Genomic DNA, 14,728 nt, shown 5'->3' with positions numbered 1-14,728 from the left:
TGGATAGGAGATGAAAACAGATGTAAACAAGGATTCTTGTGGATTCTCTGTCCTCTTCATGACATTCGAAAGTCACAAAGAACATGAGCTATTTTTAAATGTTTGTAGATGGCTGAGCTATATTTATTTGACAAGCCGTTGTGAGAATGGACCACATGGGTTCTAGCTATAATAGGGTTCCACTCTCTGCATGTTAAGACCACTGTCCTTTAACTCAATGCCATGAGCTCTCAGAGAACAGGGGTTAAATCTAATTCATCATTGCTTCCCCAGAACCCTGGGCATGGCCTGTCCCAGAGAAGGTAAATATTGAAACTGAAAAGTGGGAGTTCCCTTCGTGGCTCAGTGGTTAACGAATCCGACTAGGAACCATGAGGTTGCGAGTTCGATCCCTGGCCTTGCTCAGTGGGTTAAGGATCCAGTGTTGCTGTGAGCTGTGGTGTAGGTTGCAGATGCTGCTCAGATCTGGCATTGCTGTGGCTGTGGCATAGACTGGCATCTACAGCTCCTATTAGACCCTAGCCTGGGAACCTACATATGCCACAGGTGTGGCCCTAGAAAAGGCAAAAAGACCAAAAAAAGAAAAAAAAAAAAGAGAGAAGAAGAAGAAGAAAGAAAAAAGAAACTGAAAAGTGGTTAAGTGACCCAAGGCTCAGGCAACAGACTCCACTGCCTTGTGTCTCCTCCTTCAAGAAGCAATATTCCGTCTCCTGCTAGTCTTAGGCTTTGCTCATAGTCTGTCCGTCTTTCCTTGCAGAAGGCAGATCTGGCCGTGGCCCCCCTGACCATCACCCACGTCCGCGAGAAGGCCATCGACTTCTCCAAGCCCTTCATGACCCTCGGTGTGAGCATCCTGTATCGCAAGCCCAATGGCACCAACCCCAGTGTCTTCTCCTTCCTCAACCCCCTGTCCCCAGACATCTGGATGTACGTGCTTCTCGCTTACCTGGGGGTCAGCTGTGTCCTCTTTGTCATCGCCAGGTAAGGGCAATGCCTTGGCCAGAGCTCTGGCCCAGGGTTGGGGGCTCAGGGAGCCAGGCTAACCCCTACACCCCCAGCTCTTGCCACAGAAGGGCCACTGCCATAGCTGCTCCTCTCTCCTTCCATAAGTCTCTGGTCCTTTCATATCCCTCAAGGAACATCCCATGGTCCCCAAGCTTAAATCTCCCAGTCCTCACCCTGGTCTGTGTCCATGACTCTGAGAGGCAGCAGTTGGATCCCGGGTCCCATGACCAAGCTTGGAGAGGTGAAGTCACTGCCCAGAGCTGCACCACCTGGGCCAGGCATCCAGTGCAGCACACCCAGGCATTGGGCAGCCCAGCAGGTGGCTTGAGACTTGGAAAGCAGGCTATGCCCATCCAATCCGCAACAGCAGGACAAACAGTGCCACGCAAACTCACACACATGCAGAAACTTGACACATGCACATTCCTACCTGCCTCTAACACGTATATTTATTGCATATTTATTTGCTCACATGAAGTAGACACAGCCCATCCTATGGGTGGATGGGAAGAAGAGGTCACTTGGGACACGTTTAGCTCAGTGTTTACTGAGCGCCTACTGTGTGCTGAGCACCATGCTCTGTACTTTAGAGCCACTGTCTTATTTAATTCTCATAGCCTCCCGTGAAGGGGGCCATCTGAGACAGAAAGGCTCAGCACTCACCAAGGCCATCCTAGCCATTAGGGACACATCTGGAACATGCACTCAGGTCACCAAGTGTTTTATCTGCCACCCACATCTCTGGCCACCTGGACATCTGCGTTCTGCTCCCGCCCCAAGTTGGTGGCTGCTGGGCCCTGAGCTCTGGGCCCTCTGCCCCGCTCCCTCCAGGCTCCAGCCCAGTCCCTGCCCTGGTTCTTTTGTGTCTAAATGCTAACAAAGTGTGAAGGGAGACTTCTCTGGGGAGAAGCAATTTGAGATCCAAGGACTTGGTGTTTCGGCCTTTCTCTCTCCCGAGGCTTCTTTGAAAGCTTTCCCCAGCCCTGCTCCTTTTCGCCCCCTCCCCCACACAGAGACAGACCAAAGGGAAGGATATGAGAGAGGAAATTGCCCTGCCTCCGAAGCCCTTTGCTGCCTGCCAGCCCGGAGCTGCCTGCCTGCTCACCCAGCCGGCAGCCCAGCCTGCCACGGCGAGGCCTTTATTATGCCTCTTGTCTCTAATGGTCTAACCAGCCTTTGAAAGCCAGGAGCCATTCTCCAGAGCTCTCACCATAATTTTAGCAGCTCCAGCCAGCCTCTCGGCTTCCCACCCTCTCGACGTCAGCTCGAGCTTTGCCAGCCAAGCTCTGCTCATTTGATTGTGCGCCCCCTCCCCCTCCAGTTCCTGGCCTTTCATCCGCTGTTGGCAGCCAAGCCGGCTTTCCACCCCCTATCTCCTGGTCGGGCAGATAGAAGCCCCCCTCCCAAGGTTAGACTGGGGAGACTTTCTGGAAGATAGGGGATTTCTAGAGCTGCTGGAATGACAAAGGATGCCTGGAGAGAGAGGAGGGAGACAAGGGTCTTGCCACAGAGCCATGAACAGCATCACAGGATAAGTGTCACACGGCGACACCTGTTGGCACTCACAACACCACGTCCATCCATCCTGTCACCTTCTTACAGCCGTCCGGTGGGGTAGGTGTAATTATGCCCACACTACAGATGCAGAGACTGAGGCTCAGAGGGGATAAGTCTTTGCCCAAAGTCAGAAAGGCTTTTCTTGCAGAGTTGGGCTTCAATCCAAGACTGGCCCAACTTTGCATCAGGGGCAGCAAACCCAGGAAGCATGAAGGAGTGGAGCAGGCAGCAGGGCGTGGTGGGGACTGAGGCAAACTCGAGTACACACCTGGAGAAAGGGGTCTCTCCTGCTCAGCTCCAACAGAGGGCACCAAACAGGAATGTGGGCCAGTCGGCGGAGTTCATGAGATTTTAGACAGAGGGTCAGATTTTTTTCATGTGATGCCTCATGGCTTTTATACATAGACACTAATTCAATTTATTTATTTATTTATTTATTTTTTTGTGGCCGCACTTGCAGCATATGGAACTTCCTGGGATAGGGGTCAAGTCAGAGCTATAGCTGCAAGCCTTTGCCACAGCCACAGCTGCTCAGGATCCAAGCCCAGCATCTGTGACCTATACTGCAGCTTGTGACAGTGCTGGATTCTTAACCCACTGGGCAAGACTAGGAATCAAACTTACATTCTTTGCATTCTTTTTTTTTTTTTTTCTTTTTAGGGCCACGGCCATAGCATATGGAAGTTCTCAGGCTAGGGGGTCCAATCAGAGCTGCAGCTGCTGGCCACAGCCACAGCAACACCAGATCCCAGCTGCATCTGTGACCTACATTGCAGCTCGTGGCAATGCCAGATCTTTAACCCACTGAGCAAGGCCAGGGATCGAACCCACATCCTCATGGATGCTAGTCGAGTTCATTTCCTCTGAGCTGCAACAGGAACTCTAATGTCGGATTCTTAACCTCCTGAGCCGCAGTGTTTTACAGTGTCGAGGTCAAGCACAGCACGTCTATAGTGTGGATGTGGCCCTCTTCTCCTAGTGGCCTGTGTCCTTTGGACCACTCTGTGCTGGCTGCCACAGAGCTGGACACAGCTATCCAAGAGATGAGGTCTGCGAAGGGTGGGCAGCTCCACTATGGCACAGGGCTGTCTATCCTACACACTGGCCTGGCCTGTGCCTATCTAGCACCAGGGGTCCAGGCATTGACTAAGGCCTTTCTCTGCCACCAGGATGATCCGTTTCAGGCTCAGTGATGCAGAAGGAAAAAGGGAGGGAGGGTGCATCTCAGCACAGAGAGCCAGGCAGTTGGCACTCATGACAAGGAGATGATCCCAAGTGCCTGACCCCAGAGGCCAGGCTGAAGGTGAGCTGCCAGTCCAGCCCCCTGGAGTCACTCTGGCCAGACCCTGTACCAATGAGAATCTCAGGAAAGAGACGGTCCTGGCCACCATCAGTGCTCTGTCTACACTTCTCTTGGGGGCTGAAGTTTAGCCTTCTCCCCTGAGGTCCAGGTCAGCCTCTACTGGCTCCCTTTTACTTGCAAGACTGGGAGAACCCTTTGCAGCCACAAGTCGTAAATCCAAGATCCACCATTCACTCCGGTGACACCTTCCTCAAGGTCCAGCCCCCATCCCCCTCCTCTTCCCTCCCATCGCACTGGAGTTCAAATCTGGGCCCTGACTGCCGGACCGCCGTCACCTAGACTGTTCCAGGCCACCTCCTCTTCTGTAACGTGGGTGCCCACTGTTCTGTCAGCCTCTCCAGGAGGGAGGACACAGGTCCAGAACCGTCCTTGGTACCCACGGAAGTGCATCCAAGGGTGTTTCTTGCAGCAGAGTGTACACAGTGGAAAACAGGGCCAGCCTAAGTGCCTCCAAAAGAGGATTGGTTAGAAATACCTATCAACTTGGGAGTTCTCATCGTGCCTCAGTGGTTATCGAGCCCAATTAGCATCCATGAGGATGTAGGTTTGATCCCAGGCTTTGCTCAGTGGGCTAAGGATCTGGTGTTGCCGTGGGTTGTGGTGTAGGTCACAGATGCGACTTGGATCCCGCGTTGCTGTGGCTCTGGCGTTGGCCGGAGGCTACAGCTCCGACTGGCCCCCTAGCCTGGGAACCTCCTTATGCCATGAGGGCAGCCCTAAAAAGACAAAAAGAAACAAAAACAAACACCTATTAACTAAAAAATGATACAAATGAACTTATTTACAAAACAGAAGTAGACTCATAGACAAGGAAAACAAACTTATGGTTACCAAAGGGAATAGTGGGAGGTAGGGGAGAGAGAGAAATGAGGCGTTTGGAATTAACATACACACACTCCTATATGTAAACTAGGCAAACAAGGACCTACTGTATAGCTCAGGGAACTATTCTTAATATCTTGTAATAACCTGTAATGGAAAAGAATCTGAATCACCCTGCTGTACACCTGAAACTAACCCACCATTGTAAATCAACAATACTTCCATTTAAAAATGTATTTGAGGAGTTCCTGTTGGGGCTCAGTGGGTTAAGAACCTGACATAGTGTCCATGAGGATGCGGGTTCTATCCCTGGCCTCGCTCAGTGGGTTAAGGATCTGATGTTGCGGCATCTGTGGCATAGGTCACAGATGCGACTCAGATCTGATGTGGCTGTGGTGTAGGCCAGCAGCTGCAGCTCCAATTTGAACCCCCTAGCCGCGGGACTTCCATCTGTTGCAGGTGTGGTCGTAAAAAGAAAAAAATGTTTAAGTAAAAAAGTAGAATGTATTTTTAAATAAACACCTATTGAGCAGTTAATAGAGAATAAAAGAGATCAGGAAGAACTGATCTGGATAAAGGCAGGTAACCTCAAAAAATTAACATATTTTCACTGAATAATACTAGTAGGACAATATTATGGTATGATATGATTTTTAAGTGTTAAAAGATTATCATATATATCTCATATTTATGTATATATACATATACATACAGTGTGTGTGTGTGTGTATACATAAAAATAGCAGGGCTCATGAGATCTCATCAGAAATTATCTTTGTCTCTTACCTACCTTCCAGTGCATTTAGAGCTGACATTCTTTGCCACAATGAAAAGTCTGTCAGGACCTGTCACTTCTTGGCTCACCTCCAGGGCACAAAAACCCTAGGTCTCTCTCTAAAGCACACACATGCTGTTTCAATTCAGCAGTTGGAAGGCTGGGTCGGGCATAGTCCCCCAGAGTTCTTCCCTCATTCACAGATCAGACATCTCTCCATGTGGGCCCCCTTTGGCAGTGCCTCCTTGGTGGGCCCGCTCCCTGCTCAGCGCCTGGTCCTCCAGCAGCCCCCACCCCATGGCCTCCCCCTGTTGGAATCACATTGGCCTCCTCGGATAGGAGGTGGGGGGGGGGGGATCTGGGCTGCTCTCTCTTGTGCATGGGCCCAACTGGTCCAGGGAAGCATCCTTAGCCCTGTCACCTCTGGCCTGCAAGCCAGTGCCCTGGAGCAGGGACTCATCCTCCCACCTCACCTGGGAAGCACACATCAGCCTGACCCCTGCCCTCCAGGCCTCCCAGGCTGTGTCCAGCACATCCGCTCAGTTATAGAGCCCCCACCAAGCTCCTCCAGCTGCCCCATGGAAGCCCCTCTCCCTAGACTTCGAAGGTGGCTGGAATGCAGGGACCACCGAATGCACAGCTCTGCAGAGGGTTTCTCTAAAACCCTTCTCACAACAGCCTCTCAGCTCTACTCTCTTCCTCCTCTGTCTCTTCCTTGTGGATTTTTAGAGTTTCTAATCAGTTTGTGGTCATTCTTTTTTAAAATCCCCATCTTGGTTTAAAGCCTTGCTTTGGAATTTCCTATGTGTAGACGCTTCCTGCTTCATGAAAACAACATTCTTCTCCTGGGAGCATCGGTGATCACTGTATAAGTTACTAAAGCTTTGAGAAGGGGATAGGACGTCACAACATTATAAAGATCATTGCACATTTAAAAAAAAAAAAAACAGAATTCCACTGGACACATCTCTCGTTCTGGGTCTCTCATCTCAGCATCTGACCCCACACCAGCCACACCAGCCACTCCACCCTGGTGGAGACATTCTCCAAGGTCTCTCAATCTCTCAGCATGTTCTAGACCCCTCCAGAAAGTATGGATTCCATTTCCTCAGTTGGAATTCACCTGATAAACAAAAATCCCTCCAGTTAGCAAGATTTCTCTTCCTTAGAAGTCAGTGGGGGGCTTTAAATAACATTTTTTTTCTGTCATACATGTATTTGTACATGCGGGGAGAAAAGTCTGGTAAACATGCATGGTGCAGTGTTCTCCCCAGGGGGTGGGAGCAGGGGGTCCTTTCACTTTCTATTGTATTCTCTACTGCTCGGCTATTTTATGAAGAGTGCCTGTTACTATTTTTCCATTTTAAGGATTTTTTTTTTTTAAGTATACAAGTAATTCCACAGCCTGTTCTCATTTCCCCACATTCACGTAATACATACAAAGCAACAGGCTTCCGTGAAATTGCTTCTGTCATTCTAAAACCCCTCCCCAGAGGTAAATACTGATAATTTTTTGAGAGATGGATCCTCCCTGACACTTTATATGGGTTTATATACAAATCCACATAAATAGGTGTAAAACTGTGTCTTCAAGAATCTATTTATATAAATGGGATCACATTGTTCTTATTTTTATCACTTTTTTTTAAACCAAACCAATATGCGTTGAAGATCTTTCCCTGTTGGTACATTTCTTCCAACAGCTGCGTGATGTTTCAAAGTACAATCGCGGCATCGTTTCTTTAATCATTCCTCGACGGAAGGACATTTAGCTTGTTTCCCGTTTTCTGCTCTTACAAACAATGCTTTGATAAACGCCCTCACGCACCTCTCTTTATGCTCTCATAGGAGTGTTTTTTTTCCAGGATGGATAATGCGTCACAGAATTGCTGGGTGGAAGGGCATGTGCGCTTTTAATTTGAAGAGGTACTGCTGAATTACTTCTATCACCAGAAAAGGGCACTAACAATAAAATCAAGAAGCAAAGTGGCCCTGGTTTCCCATTCTCTGCCTCCCCAGCAGCACAATGAGGGCATCGATGCTACAGTGGTCGGCCCATCGCTGTTTGCTAAACCACCAGCTCGTGTACCCTGCACACCTGTTCCCTCCCATCTCTCCGAGGCCCCGCCTCACTGCACCCCTCCTCCTGCTGCAGGTTCAGCCCTTATGAGTGGTACGACGCTCACCCCTGCAACCCCGGCTCCGAAGTGGTAGAAAATAACTTCACCCTGCTGAACAGTTTCTGGTTCGGAATGGGGTCCTTGATGCAGCAAGGTATGTGCCCCCCACCCCAAGCAGCCTCCTCTCCCGAGTCAGCAGAGCCAGTCCAGCCTCCTGGGTAGCCTCAGACCTGCCGAGCCCTCAGAAGGTGGGAGACACCCGGATGCTCAAGTGTGTGCCTTCTGCCAGGTCCCCTGCTCCGCTGCTTCTGTGGCTGGACCAGCTCAGGGTCTAAGGCTGAAGCATATAAGCCGCCCCCACCTGCGGCTGGTAGGGCTCACCCCCCAGCCCCTCCTGCTCCAGCTGTGATGGGCTTTCAGCCTCCTGTTTGCTGGGGCGGACTCCACCGATGGCCTCACCACCACAGAATCTGATTGAGCAAAGTTGAGCTGAGGATTCAGGCGAGACCGGAGGCAGGGAGGCTGGGAGGGAGGCCATTGCAGGCATGAGATGATGGAATGAGCCCAGGTTAGTGGCCATGGGGATGGAGGGCAGAGATGGACTAAAAGAACTTTAGGATGTAGCAGGAACTAGCCTTGGTGACTGCCTTTCTCGGAGGAGCCTGAGTTGAAGACATTAGCCTGAGTGCATCAGCGCTGGTAGACACAGAAGAGCCCCACTTTCTTACATCTTCTTGAGGGAGACCTGGGATACTTCACCTGCCCTGGCCGGAGGTCCAACTTTTGGATGGTTCTGCAGCCACTCGAATGTTTCAGAAAGCTAAGCACCTGTAAGGAGCGTGGTGCAGACACGCCATGGGCTGGAGTGGGGAGCACAGGGGGAGGGAATCTCAGCCAGGAAAGGCCCCTGGGAGATCTCCCCACCCAACCCCATGCCCAGTGGGCCAGGAGCCAAGTGCTCATTGCTTCTGCCTACTGAGTCATGTGTCAGAGCCTCTTATCCCAGGGAATGAGGGGACCACAGTCTCTGCCTGTGTCAGGGTCCCTGTGAGGGAGAATGGGCGACAAGGGGGCCAGGAAGGGAAGGGGATCCAAGGGACAGTTTCCCTGTCCCTCACCCATCTGTGTGTATCCTCAAGGCCAGGCACAAACCCTGGACCTCAGTAAATATGCACCAGCAAATGCCAAAGGAATGAATGACTGATGCCATCGCAGTGTGTCCTGAGCATCCACTACAGGCCAAGCCCTGTGCTGGGCACTTGAATGGAAGCCCGCTGACCTGAGTGACCTCCCAGTTATGACAGAGGCCAGGGCAGGGGTCCAACAGGGCCTGGCAGAGCTCCCCAGACAACAATTCGAATTAAGTCATTCTCCTTCTAGGAGCAGCTCTCTCCCTGGCTTGGAGCAATCAGGGAGAGGGCCGGGATGATGAGGCTGGGAGTGGCTGGTGGGGCAGTGAGCTCCAGCAGCCAGGAAGTGACAGGCAGCTTTGGAGGGAGGCGCCTCTTTCTGTCCCCACCATTAATGAGTGTCCTGAAGTCTCACCTTGCTTCCTAGTCCGTCATCTTTGTTTGGTGACAGTTGAAGAAGACCTGGAGAGCCCTCCACACAGGAATAGCTTCTCTTCTACCTCCTACTGCCATTCAAAGCCCTGGCCCCTGATGTATTCCTCGTGAGGTTTTGATTAGGAGGGAGAAAAATAGTTGTGGATTTGAAAACCTCTCCCTTGAGTGATTTCTTTGAAGAAAAAAAAATCGTCCATATCAAAGCAGACGATTTTCAGATTGCAGGTCCAGAGATTCTGGAAAGTTCAGGAGTCACTTGCTATTTCAATCTCTTGAAAGCTGCCTAGTTAATTACTTTAGTTAGAAGGGTTCAGCTAAATTGTGCTCCGCACCCAAGGTCGGGGAGGAAGGGTGATCTGTTTTGGCAAAGAACTTCAAAAAGTGTTGATTCTTCTCCTCCTGCAAAGCATCGTCTAGCAATCGTACGTTTGTAAACCACGTGTATTTTCAACACAGTTTCTCCTCACATTGGATCATGGCAGCAGCATCGTGGTATTTGCAAGAGGCCAGGACAGAGGAAGGACAACTGTCCGTGCTTTGCAGAGTCCCAGACAGGGAAAGTGTCTGGCACAGGATCACCCAGAGGGCTAAGAGCGGGATCCATTGAAGATCCCAAGAGTTCTGACTTCCAGGGGTTGGGAAGCTGGGACCACACAGAAGTCCACAAATAAGCATCGGAGGGTTTGATAGGCCTAGGAAATGGTGTGTATGTGTGCGCGCTTCTCCAGCAGTAGTTCTTACATTTTAGCCCACATCAGGGTCAGCCGGAGGGCCTAGCAAATCCGGATTTCTGGACTCCAGCCCTGAAGTTACTGATTCAGGAGGTCCTGGGGTAGGGCCTGAGAATGTGCATTTCTAAGATGTTCCCAGGTATGCAGATGGCCCAGGAACTACACTTTGAGCACCACCGATCTAAGGAAGAGGTCTCCATGGAATCCATGACCCCAAGGGCCTGAACAGCCCTGGCCCGGGTCACCAGACCATCATTGTCAGGGACGACCTGTCTCCTTCCTCCTCCCAGGGTCTGAACTGATGCCCAAAGCCCTGTCCACGCGCATCATTGGTGGCATCTGGTGGTTCTTCACGCTCATCATCATCTCGTCCTACACGGCTAACCTGGCTGCCTTTCTGACCGTGGAGCGCATGGAATCGCCCATCGACTCTGCCGATGACCTGGCCAAGCAAACCAAAATCGAGTATGGGGCCGTCAAGGATGGAGCCACCATGACCTTCTTCAAGGTGAGACCCTCTCCTTCCCGTCACTGTCCATCTCGAACCCCAAGGAGCCCACGGGCCAGAAATCCCCGGGACTCACCCCTCCCTGTTTGGGACCAGTTGACTTTGGGGCGCTGTGATGATGATATGACCATCTGGATTGGTTACTGCATGGGCGCTAGAAGTTTCCATACCTAGGACAAACAGCATGAATGTGCTGTTTCCTTAAATCATCAGAGGAGGACAGGTAGAGAGAGGAGGCTGGAGGAGGGGGAAGGAGAAGCGTGGCCCAGACACAAATAGGCCTTGGAGCCAGTAGGCTTCCTACCCTTGACTTTGGGTCTCCGTGGATTCCATCTCCAGGAGGCTGGCCTGGGCTTGGGGTGGGCTCGCCACCACTAGCGTCGCCACAGGGGGCATATCCTCCAAGGAAAGGAGAAGCCGTCAAACCCGAGCAAGCATTTACAAACATTCTTTAGCATGTTACACTCGTGGAAGGCTGGTGTCCCTGTCACCTGTTCAGGTTCCTGCTCTCATGGGGACCTGGCCATGACTTTGCTGCTCCTTCCGGCTTTGAAAAGCCCTGGCTCAGTTCTTAATGTTTTTTCACCTTCCGCTAGAGTAGCCCAGGGTTTAGGAAACCGGCTGACCTTGACCACCAGGAGCTGTAAATATTCTTCTGGAAATTAACGTAATAATAACTATACCACCACCCCTGAGAGCTCATGGTGGGCCCGGCACTGCCTCCATGCTTGGCCTCATTTAATCTGCATGACAAATCCTGTGAAGTAGCTACTGCAATTATCCCCACTTTTCACGTGCGGAAACTAAAGCTTGGAGCCATTTTAAGCAGGTTGTCTGAGGACTCACCCCCGAAGGAGCCGGAGACGGGCCCAGGTCTGTCATCCTCCAAAGCCCATGAAGTAAGCCCATGGTTCTCAGACTTGACTGAGTCCAGATCGCCTGGAAGGCTTGGGAACCCCCAGATTGCTGGGCCCCACGCCTAAAGCTGCTGATTCCCTAGGTCCTGGGGTGGGGCCTGAGCATGTGCATGTCTAACGCATCCCAGGGGACGCTGGGGCTGCTGGTCCAGGGACCACATTTTGAGGCCCACTATTCTAGAGATCGGTCAGAAATGGCCAGGGTTTGGGAACTCTGTGGCTGTGGGTCCATCCATTCATGGGTTTTTTTGTTGTTGTTTGTTTGTTTGTTTGCTTTTTAGGGCTGCACCCGCGGCATATGGAGGTTCCCAGGCTAGGGGTCAAATGGGAGCTACAACTGCTGGCCTGCACCACAGCCACAGCCACGCCAGATCCCCAACCCACTGAGTGAGGCCGGGGATCAAACCCACAACCTCATGGTTCCTCGTCAGGTTCGTTTCCCCTGTGCCACAACGGGAACTCCCATTCATGTATTTTTTAGTAGTCAATTGCTCTCGAGCCTTCTGGAAGCCTAGGGGGTTTTCCTTTCCTCTAGGCCCTGGTTCCCCATTCCTCAGCCCTTGCCGCCTTCTAGGTTAAGCCTCTGAGTGATGGAGTGAGGCTCCGGTGGGGCCTGAGTGAGGAGAGAAGGAAGGAGTTGGGTGGGAAAGGCTTGTGCCTCTTGGGCATGGAGCCCAGCAGCCTGGGGGCCTCCCCTGCGCCCCATCTTAAGGAAGGAAGCAGCTGCTTAGTGAAAAGGAAAGAGAGGAAACAAGCCCCCTTCTGGAATGTTGCTACTGGCAAGCGTGGTCTGCCTGAGAGGTCACCGCCATGTATTTAGAGCGTGGGGGAGATAAAGCATTGTCATGGGTCAGCGCAGGGCTGTCTGGGAGCCTGTGTGTGTGTGTGTTCATGGGGGTTAGTGAGTGTGTGAGTATATATAGAAGGCATGCACTGTGCATGTAACAGTATATAGCATGTAAATGCACCTGAGTGTGTGTGTGAATGCGTGTGCCTGTGCACAAGAGTCAGCCTGTGTGGGTGTCTGTGCATCGTTATGTGCATCATTATGCTTGGACATGACTGTGTGTATATGTGTGTATGTACCAGCAACCATATGTGTGTGCGCATCTCTGCGACTGGGCATATGGACCTGTGCCTGTGATTGTGTACATGTGCCAGAGTGTCTCCATGGATATGTGCCTGCGTATGCATTGTCTGTCTGCTTAAATGTCCCCATGGGTGTGCCTAGATAAGTGTGAGTGGGGGGATGGGCCTGTGTGGTGTGTGTGTGTGTGTGTGTGTGTGTGTGTGTGTGTGTGTGCGTGCGTGCATGCGTGCGCATGTGCCCATGTGTGCCTGCTCCTGCCTATCCCCAGGCTGCAGCCCAGCCCTTTGACTATGCCAGAGCATCCCTCATGCATTACACATGAGCCCGTCTCTAAGCAGGGCTCCCGATCAAAGGGAAGCAGCATAAATAGGCCTGGTGCAGGCTCATTGCCGCTGATTGGATGCCCTTGCCTCCCTCCACGCTAAGATGCTCAGATTGGCTTCCAAGAGCCCAGTCCCTGCTCCCCACCGAGCTGCTGTCCTCAGCATCAAGCCGCACCTCCCGCAACCTGCTCCGCCCTCGCCCACCTTCCTTGCAAAGGGAGCAGTGAGGAGGGACAGAGGCTGCCACCCAGCTGGGATGCTGGGGCCGAGGGGCCGGGGCTCACGAGGGCCTTTGGCCAGACACAGCAACTCCTTCACATCCCCCTGCAGAACCAACTCCCCTTCCTCGCTCTCCTGATCGCTGATTAATTCCACTTGCTGTCTGGCCACCTTGTCTCCTGCTTTAATTCAGATGAAGCTCTTCTTGCCCCGGCTCCCTCCCCTCGGGGGCAGCGGTGGGACTGTTGCATAGGCGGAGAGGAACCTGAGCGTAGGTACATTAACCCCACCTCGAATGAGGAGCTATAAGCACAAGACCCTCCCAGAAGGTCCCTGGACAAACCTACTTCCTCTCTGCCCCACCCCCACCCTGCCCTCCATCGTCATACCGTGCCCCCCCACCCCACCCCTGCATCAGGCCAGGCGGTAGCCTCCTTATGGTCACTTTCAAGTTAGAGCTGAAAGGAAACCTGAGTTTAACCTAGAGAATCAGGAGTTGCCTGTTGTAGCGCAGCAGAAATGAATCCGACTAGGAACCATGCGGTTGCGGGTTTGATCCCTGGCCTCACTCAGTGGGTTAAGGATCCGGCATTGCCGTGAGCTGTAGTATAGGTTGCAGATGCGGCTAGAACTTGGTGTTGCTGTGGCTGTGGCGTAGGCCAGCTGCTACAGCTCCGATTCAACCCCTAGCCTGGGAACCTCCATGTGCCATGGGTGCGGCCCTAAAAAGCAAAAAAAAAAAAAAAAAACCCTAGAGAATCAGAGGCCCAGAGGAGCTGGGTGAGCTGCCTGTGATCAAACAGCAGGTCAGCGATCAATAGAACCAGACTGCGGTCAGATATTCTGCCTGCACACACAGTACCCTCTCCCACAGCCATTCCAGGGTCTTCTTCCAGAGGGGTAGGTCCTCTCCCCGGCCTGTGAGTATATACAAGGCTGGCACTAGAGTTGAACAGGAATCAGCACCAGAAGGCCATCAGATGTCTAGGCGACACCGGCAAAGTCAACAATCATATTAATGTTTAATTGAGCACTTACTGTGTGCCAGGCAACGTTCCAAGAAATTCACCTGTGTTCACACCTGTCATCCTCAAACAGCCCTAGAAGGCAGAGAGTATTTCTATCACCTCCATTTAACACATGATGAAAGGAAGGCTCAGAAAGTAACCTGAGTTCATTCTTCTTGCCTAATGTCCCACAGCTGGTTAAACATAGAGTTTGGATTGGAACCCAGGAAGTCCAATGCCTGGGCTCCTTGTCCCTATGCCCACATCCTTCCTCTATGGAGCCAGCCACAGTCCAGGAGTTAGTAGGGGAAGAGTGAAGCCACAGTCCATTGAGCCATTTCCCCAGCCTAGAACAGTCCCGGCACATCGTGGTTGCTCAGATAATCCACACTGAGTGGATGTGGTTATTGAGTTAAAGGTTGGAATTAAAAGACAGCAGGAGCCAAGTTAAGCAAATACAACAGGAACCCAGCAGGTAGCACCCCTGAATGTCCCAGAGCTCAGAGCGGATGAACCTCATTTCTGTGGCTAGCACATTTTCTGGCTAAGGTGAAAACCCATTTTATTTTTTTTTATTTATTTATTTTTTTTTTTTGTATTTTCTAGGGCCGCACCCGAGGCATATGGAGGTTCCCAGGCTAGGGGTCGAATCGGAGCTATAGCTGCCAGCCTTCACCAGAGCCACAGCAATGCAGGATCCGAGCCGCGTCTGCAACCTACATCACA

The 14,728-nt window shown here is 51.7% G+C and overlaps 1 protein-coding gene across 9 annotated transcripts in view; it reads left to right on the top strand.

The window, feature by feature from the left end:
* GRIK3 (glutamate ionotropic receptor kainate type subunit 3) overlaps window positions 1–14,728 on the top strand; it is a 247,961-nt gene that overhangs the window by 216,524 nt on the left and 16,709 nt on the right. For 3 of the 9 annotated variants that reach the window (XR_014807464.1, XM_021095961.2, XM_021095962.2), the window contains exons 11-13: window positions 758–981; window positions 7,678–7,796; window positions 10,229–10,446. Coding sequence is in view for 2 of the 9 variants with exons in the window: in XM_021095961.2 (XP_020951620.1) it covers window positions 758–981; window positions 7,678–7,796; window positions 10,229–10,446 (561 nt within the window). In the remaining 7 variants the exon portion in view is untranslated. Of the gene's footprint in view, window positions 1–757; window positions 3,273–3,371; window positions 5,267–7,677; window positions 7,797–10,228; window positions 10,447–14,728 lie in introns of those variants that run through there. The other 6 variants (XR_014807469.1, XR_014807470.1, XR_014807467.1 and 3 more) reach the window with 5 other exon arrangements.

The sequence above is a fragment of the Sus scrofa genome, chromosome 6 (assembly GCF_054392235.1).
Source record: "Sus scrofa isolate SSC_HxYL_T2T_F1_AM1 chromosome 6, Sscrofa_HxYL_maternal_Yorkshire_Landrace_v2.0, whole genome shotgun sequence".
NCBI lineage: Eukaryota > Metazoa > Chordata > Mammalia > Artiodactyla > Suidae > Sus > Sus scrofa.
This window is presented reverse-complemented; position numbering and strand designations above follow the sequence as displayed.